The following is an 18,833-nucleotide window of genomic DNA, read 5'->3' on the forward strand; positions in this document are numbered from 1 at the left end:
TCAGTTAGTTCCCTCCTAAATGCCATGTGGGCGCCTTGTATACACTTTTGTAATAAGGGGTTTTGGTTTACTTTTTATTCTATTTATCTGTCTTATGCTATCAATACTCCCCCCAAAAGTTCCACCTTGTCCTCAAGGGGAAAGTGCAGAAAGACTTCCTTCAGTTGAGCAGCCTTCTCCCACGAATTATCACACGAAGGAAGTTTGTCCCATTGCACCAAAACCTCCAACTGTCCTTTATCATCCAGTCTGCATTGTAAAACGTCCATAGGAGAGACTTGCAATTCCCATTCTTCAGATAACATATGAGGAATAGATTGAGGCTGTTGAGATTGTTTGAGAGCTTTCTTCAACAAGGACACGTGAAAAACTGGATGAACTTTGGCATATTCAGGGAGTGCCATCCTATAAGCCACGAGACCCACCTTTTCCAGATCCTGATAAGGACCATAAAATTTGGCAGCCAACTTGGCTGCTGGTTTGTTTGCTAAGGATTTCAACTTGTATGGTTGAAGTTTGAGAAATACCAGTCACCCACCTCGAACTCAACTTGTCTTCTATGTTTGTTGGCATGTGTGCTCATCACATCTTGAGCCCTAACCATATTCTGTTGCAATTCTTGTAAAACCAGATCGTGTGTCATAATTAACTAGTTAACTTCTTCAATCCGAGACGTGAATGTGCAGCCTTTGATTAGGATTGGAGGATCTCTCCCATAAAGAGACTTAAAGGGAGTCACACCAGTCGAAGCATTGTATGTGGTATTAAACCAAAATTCAGCCCATGGGAGCCACTTTACCCATTGTTTTGGTTTAGGCCCTGCAAAACACCTAAGATAAGTTTCCAAGCTTCTATTTACCACATTTGTCTGACCATCCGTTTGAGGGTGGTAAGCCGTACCCAACTTCAGTTTTGTGCCAGCCAACCTGAACAACTCTTGCCAAAAATTGCTCAAAAAAATATGGTCCCTATTAGAAACAATAGAATTAGGGAACCCAAATAACCTCACCATTTCCTTGACAAAGACAACAACAACAACATCTTTAGCATGGAAGGGATGACCAAGAGAATAAAAATGAGCATATTTGGACAACCTGACCACTATGACCAAGATGGTATCCTTTCCCTTTGATTTAGGCAATCTTGTGATAAAATCCATTGAGATATCTTGCCATACCTGAGTAAGGATTGACAGAGGTTGTAGAAGACCACTAGGTGTCAAGGTAGAGTACTTTTGCCTTTGGCATACATCACGAGCTTCAACATATTGCTTCATTTTCCTCATCATTCCTTGCCAATAAAAGAAATTGCACACCCTCTTGTATGTCCTAAAAAAACCAGAATGCCCACGTGAAATGTTGTCATGATATTCAGCTAGGATAAGGGAAATCTTGTTGGAGTCTTTCAGTAATACCAATCTATCCTTATACAACAATTTGCAAGCCTGAAATTTGAACCATGGATGAGAATTTGGATCACAAGCCAAATCTTGAATTACCCTTTGCCACTTAGGGTCCCTCTGAATCTCTTCAAACCACCCTTCATCATCTGTCATAGTTACTACTAAGACAACAACATACATGACCTTCCTTGAGAGAGCATCCACCACTGTATTCTCCTTACCAGGTTTATATTGGATCTCAAAGTCTAGTCCAATCAACTTGTCTGCCCATTTGAATTGTTCCTCATTGAAAAGCCTTTGGTCAATGAGAAACTTTAAACTCATTTGATCAGTTCTAATCACAAAATGCATTCCCATCAAATAATCTTTCAATTTCTGAACTGCTTGAACCAAAGCCATTAATTCTATTTCATACACTGAGTGCAATTGAGCCCTTTTTGATAAACCTTTGCTCCAAAAAGCCAAAGGTCTCTCTTCTTGCATCAGTACGGCTCCTAGACCCTTACTAGATGCATTTGTCTCAACAATGAATGTCTTAGAAAAATCTGGTACAACTAACATATGTAGGTTGATCATAGCATCCTTAAGAGAATGAAAAGCCACAATAGTCTGCTCATCCCACACAAAACTGTTTTTTTTAAGCAACTATGTCAAAGGTTTGGCTATTTTGCTATAGCCTTGTACAAAACCTCCTATAGTATCCCGTAATTCCAAGGAATCCCCATAATACTTTTAAATCCTTAGGAATAGGCCAAGAGGCCATTACTTCAACCTTGGCTTTGTTTGCTGCAACCCCCAAATCAGATATGGTATGGCCTAAATATTCCAAACTGTTTTAAGCAAAACTACACTTCTTCTTATTAACCTTTAGTGAGTTCTTTCTCAATACTTCTAAGACTTCCTTTAGATGTCCCTCATGATCCTTTACCGTGGGACTATAGACTAAAATATCATCGAAGAAAACCAAGGCAAATTTCCTTAGGAATGGTCTCAATACCTCATTCATAAGGGCTTGAAATGTGGAAGGGGCATTAGTCAACCCACAAGGCATAACCACAAATTCACAATGCCTTTCATGCGTTCTAAAAGTTGTTTTATCAATATCAAATTCTTTCATTCTGATTTGGTGGTAACCTGCTTTTAGATCCAACTTAGTAAAAGTGGTGGCTCCTCCAATCTCATCCAATAATTCTTCTATGATTGGAATAGGAAATTTGTTGGATATAATTACCTTATTTAAGGCATGATAATCAACACAAAATCTCCAGCCCCCATCATTTTTCTTTACCAGAATAGTAGGGCTAGAATCAGGGCTAATACTATGCATGATTACCCGTGCCTCCAACATATCCCATACTAGCCTTTCTATTTTAGTTTTCTGATAATAAGGATACCTGTAGGGTATAAGATTTGCAGTTGAAGCTCCCTCTACCAAGTGTATGGAATGATCCTACTTCCTGGTTGGGGGTAGACCTTTAGGCTCTGAAAACAAGTCCTCAAATTCTATCAACAATTTTGCAATAGGGGCAGCAGGAACCAACCGAGCCTCTAGATTGCAAGCGTTCATTTGGCATTGAATTAACAACCCTTCCCCTTCCTCCTTTAGTATCTACATCAGTGCTCCATATGAGAGTTTGGTCCTGGCTAAAGCTGGATTCTCTGATATGGTAATCAGTTATTCTCCTTTATTGACCTGAAGTTCTAGTTTGCTAAAATCCACCTTGATTTCTCCCAGCCCTGCTAGCCAATCCAACCCCAAGACCATATCAACCCCTTTCAACGAGAACAAATAGAAGTCATGAGATTCTTGCAACTGTTGCATTTGAAAACTCAACTTAGCACATTTTCCCCTACATTTCACTTTGTGACCATCACCTAACTTCCACACAATAAGGAGGAGTATCCTCTATTGTCAATTTCAGCTTCTCTACTAACTCAGTGGCTATGAGGTTATATGATGCCCTGCAATCTAGCAAAATGGTCGTTGTTTTTCCCTTAACTGTCCCTTCTACCTTCCATGATTTGGTAGTTGTAAAGCGAGACATTGAACACATGGACATGTGTAATGATTTGAACGTTTGTATGATGTCTTCTTGGCCCTCCAACTCCTCTTCCTCATCTTCTTCCAATATGATCATCCTAAATTGTTTGTTCTTGCATCGATGTTCTCTGTTATAAGGCTCATCACACCTAAAACACAAGTCTTTCTCATTTTTTCTCTGATCTCAACATTAGTCAGCTACTTATACTCCCCTCCTCTGTTTTTTATTCCCTCTCCACCTTGACTCAGATTACTATCCCTGCTAAATTCATTACTATTAACACTTTCTCCGCCTCGGTCCATATTAGCTTTTGATTCCAATGTGATAGTCTTAGTATGAGGACCCTGTCTATAACTCCCATGTTGTCTATGACCATAAGAAAATCCACTCTTCTTACTAAACATCATATTCTTGAATAATTTTTGAATAATTTTAACAATACTTTTTGAATAATTTTAGAAAGTGAATGTAATTCATAAAGCTTTATCTCAGCCTGCAGTTCTTCTTTAAGACCATTCAGAAAGATACCTCTCACAAATTCTTGGTCTATTGACCTTAATGCTCCCACGTATTTCTCAAAGTCTTCAATATACTCCTCCTTTGACCCTTTCTATTTGACAGAGAGTAATTGTTCAAAAGGATTTTAAATCCTTCCCAATTTGGATTAGGATTATACTTCTCCCACCAATGGTACCAACTCAAAGCTTTCTCTTCTAAAGCCATTACCGTACCTTGCATTTTCTCCACTTCCGTTACCTCATTCAACGAGAAATAGTGTTCCAGTCGATGCGTCCAACCAAAAGCATCCTCTCCAGCAAAAAATGGAATCTCTAATTTCCTCCATTTATCCCTTCGCCCTAATTTCTCGCTCATTCCTCCCGTACTACTCATTCCCTCGTGAAAAGGACTTTTTGGATTGCGATTTTGGCTAACCTTTGCAACTAATTATGGGATTTTCTCCTCATGTTTCTTCGCCAATGCTTCTGCGAATTCCAATCGAATTCACATCTTTTCTCTTTCTTGTTCCCACTCTTCCATAGATCTCACTATGCTCCTTGTCCTAATATGCAACACCAAAACGAAGCGTGGATTTTTCAGGGCACTAGAAATGGTGCTCTGATACCAATGTTAGAACTAGTATTGAAATTAGAAAAAAATTAAGAAGAATACGCACGAATTCAATGAATCACACGGATTAGGGAACCCTAAATCCTGTACTTTATTTGGTATTGTGGAAGAACCACGAGTTTGAGATAGAGAGATTGAAAGATAGAAAGAGAGATGACAATTCCTTAACTGATTTCTAGAAGTCAGTTACCGATTCACTTTCTTACCCAAATACTACCCTCCTCTTCCCTATTCCCTCATTTTATACACTTCCTATCCTAACTACTTTTCAAAAGTGAGTTAGTTCCCTCCTAAATGCCACGTGAGCATCTTGTATACACTTTTGTAATAAGGGGTTTTGGTATACTTTTTAGTCCATTTATTTGTCTTATCCTATCACTGATCCAAAGACCCTTGGTGCTTTCATCTCATTTCTTCAATCTTCCAAATCAGGAGAGTAGTCTCATACAATAAAGATCTATTGTACTAAATCATGTCTCATTTCTCATTGGTGCTTAATAAAATTTAGGACATGCTTTGAGACAAAATTGACACTTTATCCTATATCAATAATGATTGGCATATTATCCTATATCAATAATGATTGGCACTTTTCCATTGATGCACCAAACCAACCTTTGAAAAAATCAATTTATTATTGTTAAGAATCTTATCACATAACTTTCACCACTCAGTGCCCAACGTTCATTTTAACGAGAAAACATACAAATATGATAAAAACAGAACAACAAAAACGTGGAATATGCTTTGATATTTGATAACAGTGTGAGACTGACGTAGAACATCCAGAACCTTTTGCTTTTCATCTGACTCTATCATTGCTCTTATTTCTGCTTTTAATAATCTTTTCTCAACCTCTTGATTTTCCAACCTTTGTGGTGCTTCATTTGTTACCTTGCATCTTGTATTTTCCAATTCAATCTCTTTCATTCTATGTTCTTGTTTCTCTTTCCAATCTTGAAGTTCAATCAACTGAACCAAACAGAGAAACAGTTAGCATGTGAAAACATTCATGAGGTGAAAGATTGAGAGATCTCACTACAACCTTATGTTTTGAGACTAGTGCCTCTTTGCAGACAGTATGGTACAAGTCCATTGCTCTTTCAAGATCTAACTTCAGTCTCATCATTTCATCTTCTATATAGTCCTGCAAGGTCGAAGCCAATTTATTATTATAACATGACACAGAGGAGTGAGCCTTAGCACAACAATAAGGTTTGGAGCCTCGTGCACTGAGCCGAACTTACCTGATTGTGTATGGAAAACGAGGGTCGTTCATGGCTTGCCAGATCCTTCATAGTATCCATATTCACAGGTTCGGAAGTAGAGAATAAGGGCTCAAACTTTTCATCTTCTAACTTTAAAACATCTGATGAAGATCCAATTTCAAGTCTGGATCCCAAATTTTCATAGAATGAGATACAATTGCTATCTGTGCTGTGCCTTTCAGAGCTTACAAATGAGTTGTCATTATCCACTACTGAGAGCTCATCAAATAACCTGTTATGAGATAAAGTGAAATATTGTTTAAAGTTCAATGTGTATACTACAATGAACATTAACTATGAGACACTGAGAGGTGCACCATTTTCTCAGCAAATGCTTATGGAGAACGATTACTTACTAATTTTGTGTTGTGACCTAAACAAAAGGGAACGCCTCAGACTAACATAATTACAAAACCGTTGTTCATGACAATAAGAACATTTTTTCTAAATTTGACAACGATTTCGACGTATGTCAAAAATGTAGTAGTGGCTGGATAAATGAATTAACTTATAGTTTCATACTTTTTCCTCGTTTACAATTGATGAACATTTTTCTTGCAATACCCATCATTATGTAAACATCAATGGAGAATTAGTCTTCATTAGTTAATGATTATTTATGTATTTCTGTAAAGGAATAACAGTTTGTTTCTCAATGATTTTTAACTTGTAAGAAAATACTTACATGTTAGGATCTCCTTGCTGATTCAAGTTGTGATACACGGGTTGAATTCTTTCGACTGCATGCATAGATTGCGCCGAGCGAGAGGCAGAGCGAGTAGCACTGACTTTCCCCTTGTTTATAATATAAACCTTAGAGTACTCTGATCCCCATTTTAGTACACTACTAGTAAGATCTGAATTCTTGAATATCCTTGAAAAATGTTCAATAAGGTGTATCAGATTAAAATCACAAATGTATTCACAATTGTTTCACTCACAAGTTACCTTGAAAAGCTATTCCTTGATGATGTGCCAAGTACTAATGTATCAATTCCACCTTGGGAGACATAATTAATGAGTGCTCTTGCTACATCATGATCATTAAGTATGACAATCTCATATTGTACCTTAAGAAAATGTTCAAAAATGAGAACTAAAAAATATCAATTGTCAATGTTATAGGCAAAACAAAAAATGGAAACCTTTAACAATTTCTACCCATATTGATATGTCATTTTTTTTCTTTATCATAAGATACAGAGAAAGATAAGATTCAAGAAGCATGGAGAGTAGAATACTTGTCTACGGATGCAATAGCAACGATAAGAAAGTAATAGTTCTGAAGGTAGAGTCTCTTGTTCTTGTTGGGTCATATCATTATTCCCTGCCACACCTAGAAGAGAAATCAAATACTTGCTCTCTTAAAATAAATAACAAAGGTAGACATCAGGGCTGATAATGAACCGAACTAACTCGGTATTCGTTCCAAATTCGATTCGTTATTTAGCTCGATTAACTTGGTTCATAAACTAAATGAGCCCAACTTGAGCTCGTTAAATTAACGAACCAAACTTGAGTTGGATACAATTCGACTCGTTAGCTTCATGAGCTAGCTCAATATTTATATATATATATATAAATTAATTTTTATATTTATTATGACTCATAAATTAATTTTTATATTTATTGTTATTATATATATAAAGATAGCTATATTTATATGTTTAAAAAAATTTGTAGTATTTTTAAAAAAAATTAATTAACTATTTAAGTTGTCCAATTGAACTGAGCCGAACAGTTCGCGAACTTTAACCGAATCAAACTCGAGCTAAAAAAATAACTCGTATCGAATCCGAGTCGAGTTTCGAGCTGAACCAATCCTTATTGAACTGAACTCTGGTTCGACTCAGTTCGGCTCGTTTCCAGCCCTAGTAGACACTACTCAACCATATTTATGATAAAAATGTAATATCTATTCAATGTTGATTTAAAGATCATAAGAATGAATAATTAATAGCTTTCCATAAGCACCAATTTGTCAAATATTGGACACACAAGGTGATGAAAACAAGAATTGTGAGACATAGTACTATTATTATTATTTATGACAACCAACGAACCTGGATTTTGAACAACATGAACTAGTTTAATAGGCGTGTCTCTGGGGCAAAGATTATCAACGGCCCATCTAAGAGCATATTGGCTAGATTTTTCTTTGTCCACTGCCACAGCTACAACCCCTTCTCTTATTTCTCCATTATCTCTTGTGTTCAACATTGTATAAGCTAAGGTCGTTCTTTTCTAGCACCCTTTATGGTATGTGTATTGATGAAGCCTATGCAGGCATCATCAATTCATACGAGGTTCATATAAGAAAGATTTAGAATTAATAAGGTAGAAATAAAGACATGTAGAAGGATATGGAAAAAGCTTATTAATCAATATTTAGTCAATTCCAAATCACCTCTTTCCCAACAATTACGTGTTTGCTTTTTGCTAAATGGAAAAGCTATTTAAGCGCCACTGTATTTGGAGGATGTTGGAAACGAGAGATTAACATTAATGTAACTAACAAATGAAACTTTATATGAAGTATTTGAAGACAAAATGAAATATTTGTCAAAAATGAATAAGACAGAATGCATGCTGAAACATAAGTAATTAATGTGCTATATAAGCTTGAGATAAGATTAACAATAATGTTGTAGTGTAAGAAAAATGCCATAAGAATTGATCGCTAGGACATGGGTGGGATGCTATAAGTAAAATGGAATGAGATGGAATCCCCTAGGATTTGACCAATTCCACAATCAAAGAACTTCATAATAGATATGCACCATGCTATCTAACCAAAAAAATAAGTAAACTATCTTTCGGTTAATGAATTAATCTCTTTTAAGGTATGTGGTTGTTTCCAATAAGTATCGTTGATAAGAGTGTTAACCTAAGGATCAAACATAGTCTTACACTACTAAACTAAGGCCTTATTAATCTATGAAGTAAGATTAGAGACAATTAATTTTTATTTAATATTAGGAATGATCTAATTAATTTTTGGTTCTGAATAAACACAGTTCCTCAAGCATATTTTGAATCCTCAATAAGACAATAACCAACCCATGGACAATTATATTTATATAATTACACCCATAAACTAAAATTTTAAATATATGTAAGGTGAAAAAACATTATCTTTATTATATAAGAATATAACTTATCTTCTAATATAAGTAGATAATTTATTCTCTTTAAATTTTGGATGAAATTAAAAAAAATTGCTACAATACTTTAAGATAAAAATTATTCGGAAATCATTGCTTCTTGAAAGAGAAATAATAACTCCAATACTTTAATAAATAAAAGATATTCGGAAATCAATGCTTCGTGAAAGAAAAATAAAAACCATGAAATATAAACCAAAAAAGGAAAAAAGTCAAAAACTCGATGAAATAAGTCAAATAACGTTTAGAAAACAATCAAATGAATCAATTGCTTTTTCCTAAAAATAATCAAATCCCGAATATAGCATCACATCGCAATACACATTTTTTAAGCTTACCGTTGAAGAAAAAACATAACTTCATCAGCGTAAGCATTATTTTGAAGGAAGAGAAAAGTGAGTAAAAAGCGATAGAAGGGAAAGAAATTCAAAAAGCATTGATTCAAATGGATAATGCAGTGATACCAATACCAATCATTTACAAGTTGAAGTACACGCAATAAAAAAGCCAACAATTCCTCCCACACAACACTAAAATCAATTAATCAATTTATAATCACAGGCATCATCATCACCAACCCAAAGAAAAAGCTGATATTGCTGAAGCTCTTAATCACTTTCAACAAAAAATCAATTCTTTCATTTCAGTCACTTTTTTAGAATAATTAGAAGGATGTTATTGTACTAAGGTTAATTTTAAAATTCATCTATTTTATTTTTATTTTCATTTTTACATAGGTGAAGGAAGGACTCTAGTTATGGGTAATCAAGAATCAACTTATGAATCTCGTGATGATTTTTTCCAACAACCTTATTCATATTCTTCCAGTTCATGGAACACTGGTTATCATGAACCATTTTCTTATGCTGAGAGTTCTGTGAATACTAGTTATCAACACAAGCAGCTACCAACATATATACCTGACAATTTCACTTCATTGGATCAGGTTTTCAATGCTACCTTTTCTCATTCATTTAGAACTAGGATTGTCAGCATTAGTATGGTTTTAAGTTGTGGAGACTACTGCAACCGCAATTACACGATGTGCGGACTATAATTTAAAACCCTTTTCCGCATTACAAGGAAAGCTTGTTTCTAATACACTAAGAAAAGGCATCTACAATCAGGTTCATAGGAAAATTTGAAGTTTATTTGACTGTATGATAGCATAACTGTATCTGTTATATGGTAATTGATCATTTGAATTCCTTTGTATATTAGAAAATCCCTTGAGAAATTTTTTTAGGTATGTCACTCTAAATTACTAGTGTTGCAGACATACCAATAGTATTGAATATGTGGAACCTGCCCTCATAAATATGTAGACAACCTTTATTTTGAGAATAAGTATGAAAGAACATGGTTCTATTCGAAGAAGTTATTGTAGCCTGCACACACAGTTAAAGAAGCTGTGCATATTACTCTTAGGTCAATTTGACAAGAAGGGAACTGGATTACTGTATCTTTGATGATGTTTTGAATATACTTAGCTTTAGCATGTTATATCTTAGGTTGTTTCTGCTCTGAGAGAAGCTGGTTTGGAATCTTCAAATTTAATACTTGGTATTGACTTCACCAAAAGCAATGAGTGGACAGGTTCTTCCTTTGTGAATGTGAAATTAATCCTGTATATGTTGAACTGAGCCGAACAGTTCGCGAACTTTAACCGAATCAAACTCGAGCTAAAAAAATAACTCGTATCGAATCCGAGTCGAGTTTCGAGCTGAACCAATCCTTATTGAACTGAACTCTGGTTCGACTCAGTTCGGCTCGTTTCCAGCCCTAGTAGACACTACTCAACCATATTTATGATAAAAATGTAATATCTATTCAATGTTGATTTAAAGATCATAAGAATGAATAATTAATAGCTTTCCATAAGCACCAATTTGTCAAATATTGGACACACAAGGTGATGAAAACAAGAATTGTGAGACATAGTACTATTATTATTATTTATGACAACCAACGAACCTGGATTTTGAACAACATGAACTAGTTTAATAGGCGTGTCTCTGGGGCAAAGATTATCAACGGCCCATCTAAGAGCATATTGGCTAGATTTTTCTTTGTCCACTGCCACAGCTACAACCCCTTCTCTTATTTCTCCATTATCTCTTGTGTTCAACATTGTATAAGCTAAGGTCGTTCTTTTCTAGCACCCTTTATGGTATGTGTATTGATGAAGCCTATGCAGGCATCATCAATTCATACGAGGTTCATATAAGAAAGATTTAGAATTAATAAGGTAGAAATAAAGACATGTAGAAGGATATGGAAAAAGCTTATTAATCAATATTTAGTCAATTCCAAATCACCTCTTTCCCAACAATTACGTGTTTGCTTTTTGCTAAATGGAAAAGCTATTTAAGCGCCACTGTATTTGGAGGATGTTGGAAACGAGAGATTAACATTAATGTAACTAACAAATGAAACTTTATATGAAGTATTTGAAGACAAAATGAAATATTTGTCAAAAATGAATAAGACAGAATGCATGCTGAAACATAAGTAATTAATGTGCTATATAAGCTTGAGATAAGATTAACAATAATGTTGTAGTGTAAGAAAAATGCCATAAGAATTGATCGCTAGGACATGGGTGGGATGCTATAAGTAAAATGGAATGAGATGGAATCCCCTAGGATTTGACCAATTCCACAATCAAAGAACTTCATAATAGATATGCACCATGCTATCTAACCAAAAAAATAAGTAAACTATCTTTCGGTTAATGAATTAATCTCTTTTAAGGTATGTGGTTGTTTCCAATAAGTATCGTTGATAAGAGTGTTAACCTAAGGATCAAACATAGTCTTACACTACTAAACTAAGGCCTTATTAATCTATGAAGTAAGATTAGAGACAATTAATTTTTATTTAATATTAGGAATGATCTAATTAATTTTTGGTTCTGAATAAACACAGTTCCTCAAGCATATTTTGAATCCTCAATAAGACAATAACCAACCCATGGACAATTATATTTATATAATTACACCCATAAACTAAAATTTTAAATATATGTAAGGTGAAAAAACATTATCTTTATTATATAAGAATATAACTTATCTTCTAATATAAGTAGATAATTTATTCTCTTTAAATTTTGGATGAAATTAAAAAAAATTGCTACAATACTTTAAGATAAAAATTATTCGGAAATCATTGCTTCTTGAAAGAGAAATAATAACTCCAATACTTTAATAAATAAAAGATATTCGGAAATCAATGCTTCGTGAAAGAAAAATAAAAACCATGAAATATAAACCAAAAAAGGAAAAAAGTCAAAAACTCGATGAAATAAGTCAAATAACGTTTAGAAAACAATCAAATGAATCAATTGCTTTTTCCTAAAAATAATCAAATCCCGAATATAGCATCACATCGCAATACACATTTTTTAAGCTTACCGTTGAAGAAAAAACATAACTTCATCAGCGTAAGCATTATTTTGAAGGAAGAGAAAAGTGAGTAAAAAGCGATAGAAGGGAAAGAAATTCAAAAAGCATTGATTCAAATGGATAATGCAGTGATACCAATACCAATCATTTACAAGTTGAAGTACACGCAATAAAAAAGCCAACAATTCCTCCCACACAACACTAAAATCAATTAATCAATTTATAATCACAGGCATCATCATCACCAACCCAAAGAAAAAGCTGATATTGCTGAAGCTCTTAATCACTTTCAACAAAAAATCAATTCTTTCATTTCAGTCACTTTTTTAGAATAATTAGAAGGATGTTATTGTACTAAGGTTAATTTTAAAATTCATCTATTTTATTTTTATTTTCATTTTTACATAGGTGAAGGAAGGACTCTAGTTATGGGTAATCAAGAATCAACTTATGAATCTCGTGATGATTTTTTCCAACAACCTTATTCATATTCTTCCAGTTCATGGAACACTGGTTATCATGAACCATTTTCTTATGCTGAGAGTTCTGTGAATACTAGTTATCAACACAAGCAGCTACCAACATATATACCTGACAATTTCACTTCATTGGATCAGGTTTTCAATGCTACCTTTTCTCATTCATTTAGAACTAGGATTGTCAGCATTAGTATGGTTTTAAGTTGTGGAGACTACTGCAACCGCAATTACACGATGTGCGGACTATAATTTAAAACCCTTTTCCGCATTACAAGGAAAGCTTGTTTCTAATACACTAAGAAAAGGCATCTACAATCAGGTTCATAGGAAAATTTGAAGTTTATTTGACTGTATGATAGCATAACTGTATCTGTTATATGGTAATTGATCATTTGAATTCCTTTGTATATTAGAAAATCCCTTGAGAAATTTTTTTAGGTATGTCACTCTAAATTACTAGTGTTGCAGACATACCAATAGTATTGAATATGTGGAACCTGCCCTCATAAATATGTAGACAACCTTTATTTTGAGAATAAGTATGAAAGAACATGGTTCTATTCGAAGAAGTTATTGTAGCCTGCACACACAGTTAAAGAAGCTGTGCATATTACTCTTAGGTCAATTTGACAAGAAGGGAACTGGATTACTGTATCTTTGATGATGTTTTGAATATACTTAGCTTTAGCATGTTATATCTTAGGTTGTTTCTGCTCTGAGAGAAGCTGGTTTGGAATCTTCAAATTTAATACTTGGTATTGACTTCACCAAAAGCAATGAGTGGACAGGTTCTTCCTTTGTGAATGTGAAATTAATCCTGTATATGTACACACGAGTAAGGAGAATGCCGAAAACTTACACCTTGATAATTGTAGGCAAGCATTCCTTCAACCACAAAAGCCTTCATTCTATTGGAAACACTCCTAATCCATATGAGCAAGCAATATCTATTATTGGCCGTACTCTCTCTTCATTTGATGAAGATAATCTGATACCATGTTTTGGATTTGGTGATGGTTAGTAGCTGTTTCTGACTTAATTGAAGAAATTTTTTCCTTTTATTCTTCTATTGATTTCGGTCAATATACTATTGTAGCATCTACGCATGATAAGAATGTGTTCAGCTTTCATCCTGATCATCACTCTTGTCATGGTTTTGAGGAAGCACTTGCACGCTACAGAGAAATTGTTCCACGCTTAAAATTGTCAGGTTTAGTATTTTCTTCCTTGCTGACTAGATCGTACTACTTTATTACAAGTATTTGTCGCAACTCACAAATATACTTGACAAACTTGGACAGTAAGCCTACGAAGTCATGGGCTAGAGAGATACTTATACAGTTATACATATATGATGCAGTGTATACTTTGTTAACGCTATAACTGCGGTATTATTTATGCATATAGCTTTTGCACATTATTGGTTTCAAAATAAAAAATGTGCGAGGAACCCAATCCTTGCCAAGAACAAAGACCAAGTTCAGATACTGGTTCTATACCTGGTTGATGCTATGCTGATTCCATACTTCTCTTTTTGTTGACAATAACTGGAGTAGTTCTTGGACTGTGGAAACTTCAGGATTTATTACCTCCAAATCCTTTCTCTTCTAATTTAGAGCCTTCTCCTTAAATTCAGCTTGGGCAACTTTTTCCAGGAAGGCTAAATAGCTTTTCCTTGGCTCATTTTTAGGGGTCCACCTACATTGTGATCCTGTTTTCAGTTGATGAATTCTTCTTTTATTTAATTATTTCAAAAGTGAAAAAATACATAGTTTATGGCTAAGGCGAGCCTCGGTGCAACAATATCGTTGCTGCTTAGTGACCAAAATGTCAATTGTTCAAATCCTCAAAACAACCCATCCGCTTGGAGGGTAAAACTGCTTACATCTATCATTCCCGGATTCCACTAGGTGGAAATCTCAGGCACTGGCCACCCTTTTTATGGCCAAGGTATCCAGACAATGATATAAAGATTGAATCATGACTGTTCCCTCTTTATCTGTAGGTCCAACTTCATTTGCCCCTGTAGTTGATGCAGCAATTGACATTGTGGAGAGAAGCAATGGCCAATACCATGTTCTTGTCATCATTGCTGACGGACAGGTTTGATCTCTTCACTTTATCCCATTCATTTTATTCATGGCATGTCTTAACTCTCTTTTCCAGTCTGCTTCTGTTTCTGGAATATCTTGTTTTTCATGGTTACTTTATAGGTTACTAGAAATTCAGATATGCCACATGGAAAGCTTAGTCGACAAGAACAAGCAACAATTAATTCTATTGTTGCTGCAAGGTAACACAATTTCTTTTGTCATCTTTTGCTATTGATCAAGGTATCTGTCTTTGATGTGGAGCTATATTGATTGTCAGTCACTATCCTCTCTCAATTATTTTGGTTGGGGTTGGAGATGGACCATGGGATGAAATGCAGCATTTTGACGATAACATCACTCAGCGTTTATTTGACAACTTTCAGGTACTTGACATATGCATGCATATAGTTTCCATGAGTTTGTAATTAGTATTGCTAAAGATAGAGGTCAACCTTTTCTTCACATAATTAAAATTTTAAAAGTCCTCTCAGACCTTCCCTAGGAGTTGTTCTGTGAGAATAAAACATTGGCGGTATGCGACTTGGTGGTGATCGGTTTGAAAAATTACTGCTTAATCTCAAAATAGGACTACATAAATGTCCAATCTTCTATATTTCAGAAGACCAGTCTTAAGTCAGATATTATGATTTTCTGCACTACTTTTATGTTAATTTCTTTTTAATACTTTTACCGTGGATATATTAGCTACTCTGTGTTCCTTTCTGCCTCTTCAGTTTGTAAACTTTACGAAGATCATGTCTGAGAACAAAGAGGCATCAAAGAAGGAAGCAGCATTTTCACTTGCTGCCCTGATGGAAATTCCAATTCAGTACCGGGCAGCCCAAAATCTACAAGTTGCTAGGTAAGCCATGAACTATACACATATGATAGTTCTAAATTAAAGGATGACTTTCTCAAAATCTTGAGTGCAGCGGAGAATCAGTACGTTATCAACATAAAAAGCCTATGTCTCCACCTAAAGAAGTAATAGATCATGACAATGCAGTCCAACCAGTTCCAAGCATGGCAAGGTTTGAACCGTTTGAGCCAACAGCTCCACCTGCGACAGAATCAGTATGTCACCACCGTGTCCACTCTGTTGTCTTCTTTCTCCTGCTTTAGATTCATTTTAAGATCACATTATCATTCGGAGATAAATGTTTTCTGCTTGTTCTAGGTATGCCCTGTTTGCCTAACCAATCCGAAGGACATGGCTTTTGGATGTGGTCATACAGTAAGTCTGTTTAATGAAATTATTCTTGCTTAACGCTCAAGTGAATATGCTCTGATTATAGGCACTGCATTTTAACATCTGCGAACTTTTATTTTTATATTGGTGATGAATGTTTTTCCTCCTCTCACAACCTTTGAACAAAGCAATGTAAAGAAAAATGAAGGGATCATCTTTTTGTGCTCCTCCAAGTCAAAACTATGCAACATTTTAGCATGACATGTCCTGTGATTTATAGGAAAAACATGTCAAGAGACACCAGTGGATTATAACTTGCATTAAACTGTGTCTTATTTATTTTCACATTGTTTTATCAGACTTGTAAGGAGTGTGGTGTGACATTATCTTCATGCCCTATGTGCCGACAGCAAATTACAACTCACCTGCGACTATACACTTGAGCTGGAGGATTCTTAGCTCCTGGTTTATGATTTCTTACAGTGCCGCTATTCCTATTCATAATGAATATGTATTGACCACTATTTGTAAAATTGCTGAATTACATTTAGGATCAAAAATAAAATGTACAGAAAGTTTGGGATGTATAGTTTGTGTTTGAACAAAAATTATTATTGGATTGTGTTAGAATACTGTGATGTTTTATAGGACAAAACTTAGGTGCAGTACCTTAGGTACAAATGGTACTGGTGGCCAATTATAATTGGACACATGTAATTTTTTAAATCTCACTTTAACACTGTTAAGTTATCCTTCTTCCCAATTCTCAGTCTCACTTTCACTGTCACTCTTGCATTCCCTTATTGCAAATTCCATTCCCTCTTATCATTCCCTCTATAATTTTCCTTCTCATTTGTATCTCGTGTTTTTTCCTTCTATTGCATTTGCACATGGTTGTTCCATTTTGCTTCCTTTTATCATTATTCTGGTTTTATTTCTCCCCTTATTGTTGATGCATGATATTTAGGGGTTAGGGTTTATTGCTGGTATTGAAATTGGAGGTTCTCTGATAACTTGTTGATTGTGAGTTGCTAATATTTTGAATGGGTTCCATGATATTTAGGGGTTAGGGTTCCATGATATTTTGAATCTGGTTGTGAATATTTGTTGTAAAGGAGTTGCTAATGCATTTTTGAACAGGGGAGTTGTTGTTGTCTCTGTTAATGATGTAAAGAAGCAAAGCAACATTAAAAATGGAAAAGATGTAAAATGGAATCTGCCTAAAAATTTAGATGAAAAGGCAGTGACGAAAAAGAAAAACTATGAGAAGAAAAACACATAAAAGAAGGAAAGAGTTGGTAATGAACGGAAAAAATGCATAGGAATTTAGAAGGTAAGTAAGTGGAATTAGAAAGGTTTCTATCAATGAAATCTGCAATTGAGAATTGACAAGAGAGATAGCAGGTGAGTTAATACTGCTAAAGTATCATTAATAATGAAATAAAAAAATTTACATATGTCCAAATATAATTGCCACCAGTACCATTTGTATCTAAGATACTACACCTAAGTTTTGTCCTATTTTATATGGTTGTTATATTTCTTGTTGTTGGGATTATTTGTATCATTGTTTGCTGTTGTTTAGGCTTTAGAGCGAGGGAGCGTTCTTTTTCTTCTAAGGCTCAATTATTCGGTATCTTAAGAGTTGGTTTTGAGAGTGTAATAAAGATGATAAAAGGACTTGAGAGTCATGAAATATACTTATAAGATAATTCTCAAATTTCTTCCATTCATTCCTTCCCCTCTAAAAACCCTCTAAAAACGAACTTGTAAACAGACCCGAGGGTATTGTTTAAGAATTCAAAAGTGGAAAAGGTGTATTGAAAATGTTGCATTCAACATTTAGACAGCTCAAATGCTATAATTTTCAAAGCAAGCATTCACTAATGAATCAGGAGAAGCAACTGGAAATGGTAGCAAAGAAGGTAAAACTAAGAAGTGAAACACAGAAATTCCATTAAAGGATACAACAAATAACAAAAAAACAGATAAAAGAGAGAGAGGCCAAGGGTGAGACCTCAAAAGTAAGTGAACGGTTGTTTTACTTAACTTATTCTATTACACGTGCAGAATATGTTACAAGACCATGGTGGAAGACAAAGTTAGAAACATACAATCATGAATCATACATATAAATACATGGATAACTGAAAATGATATCTATCATCATTTCTTGGTGTAGGATGAACTACCCTTAAAGATATCTTTTAGAATGGTATTCTTGATTTGTGATCTGGAACCTGGAAGGTTGGTGAATGAAGCAATGGGGTGTAAGGTCCCCTGGCCTTGAACTTGGGAACCACCCTTGCTACTCATTTTTGCTCTTCCACTATAGTCTATAGAAAAAAGTTGAAACAACTGAACTAGTTCTTCTCCCAACCTCATCTGCAACAACAGATTTTATAGCAGAAAAAAATACCACTTTGCTTCTTCTACCTTTTACTGTGGCAGAGGATATCCAGAACAGTGAATGTAGGGCCTCATGTAAAGAAAAAGTCAAGCTTTTTAGGACTTTTGATCACTACAAACCCAACTTGCTGTGTGCACTTCGGAGTGTTCACACACATATTATAACAATAAATACTGTGAGCTTGCACGTTGCGGTGGATCTTTCCATGAATTGCATATAATAAATCAGATTTGAGCACATAATTATTTAACAGC

General features: G+C 34.8%; 2 protein-coding genes across 9 annotated transcripts; one reads left to right on the forward strand and one right to left on the reverse strand.

Annotated features, from left to right (window-relative positions):
• On the reverse strand, positions 5,146 to 11,294 carry LOC109362997. 5 transcript variants are annotated; one of them, XM_019609137.1, is made up of 7 exons: positions 7,904 to 8,215; positions 7,082 to 7,176; positions 6,789 to 6,910; positions 6,526 to 6,714; positions 5,820 to 6,072; positions 5,618 to 5,719; positions 5,146 to 5,544 (listed from the first exon to the last, which is right to left on the reverse strand). In XM_019609137.1, the coding sequence occupies exons 1-7, from the start codon at positions 8,058 to 8,060 to the stop codon at positions 5,257 to 5,259; spliced, it is 1,206 nt and encodes a 401-aa protein (XP_019464682.1). In that variant the 5' UTR covers positions 8,061 to 8,215; the 3' UTR covers positions 5,146 to 5,256. The 5 variants fall into 5 exon arrangements, with proteins under 5 accessions (XP_019464682.1, XP_019464684.1, XP_019464681.1 ...); XM_019609139.1 differs by lacking the exon at positions 7,904 to 8,215 and adding an exon at positions 10,979 to 11,294 and having other exon boundaries at positions 5,224 to 5,544; positions 7,082 to 7,167; XM_019609136.1 differs by lacking the exon at positions 7,904 to 8,215 and adding an exon at positions 10,979 to 11,294 and having other exon boundaries at positions 5,224 to 5,544.
• On the forward strand, positions 9,508 to 16,796 carry LOC109362996 (E3 ubiquitin-protein ligase RGLG1-like). Of its 4 annotated transcripts, none has more exons than XM_019609134.1 (12): positions 9,508 to 9,671; positions 9,748 to 9,950; positions 10,516 to 10,600; positions 13,763 to 13,903; positions 13,984 to 14,097; positions 14,893 to 14,990; positions 15,101 to 15,180; positions 15,258 to 15,363; positions 15,715 to 15,842; positions 15,913 to 16,054; positions 16,158 to 16,214; positions 16,529 to 16,796. In XM_019609134.1, exons 2-12 carry the CDS (start codon positions 9,762 to 9,764, stop codon positions 16,610 to 16,612), a joined length of 1,224 nt encoding a protein of 407 aa, XP_019464679.1. In that variant the 5' UTR covers positions 9,508 to 9,671; positions 9,748 to 9,761; the 3' UTR covers positions 16,613 to 16,796. The 4 variants fall into 4 exon arrangements, with proteins under 4 accessions (XP_019464679.1, XP_019464678.1, XP_019464677.1 ...); XM_019609133.1 differs by having other exon boundaries at positions 9,508 to 9,649; positions 9,731 to 9,950; XM_019609132.1 differs by lacking the exons at positions 9,508 to 9,671; positions 9,748 to 9,950; positions 10,516 to 10,600 and adding exons at positions 12,585 to 12,746; positions 12,823 to 13,025; positions 13,591 to 13,675.

The sequence above is a fragment of the Lupinus angustifolius genome, chromosome LG12 (genome assembly GCF_001865875.1).
Source record: "Lupinus angustifolius cultivar Tanjil chromosome LG12, LupAngTanjil_v1.0, whole genome shotgun sequence".
NCBI classification, from domain to species: domain Eukaryota; kingdom Viridiplantae; phylum Streptophyta; class Magnoliopsida; order Fabales; family Fabaceae; genus Lupinus; species Lupinus angustifolius.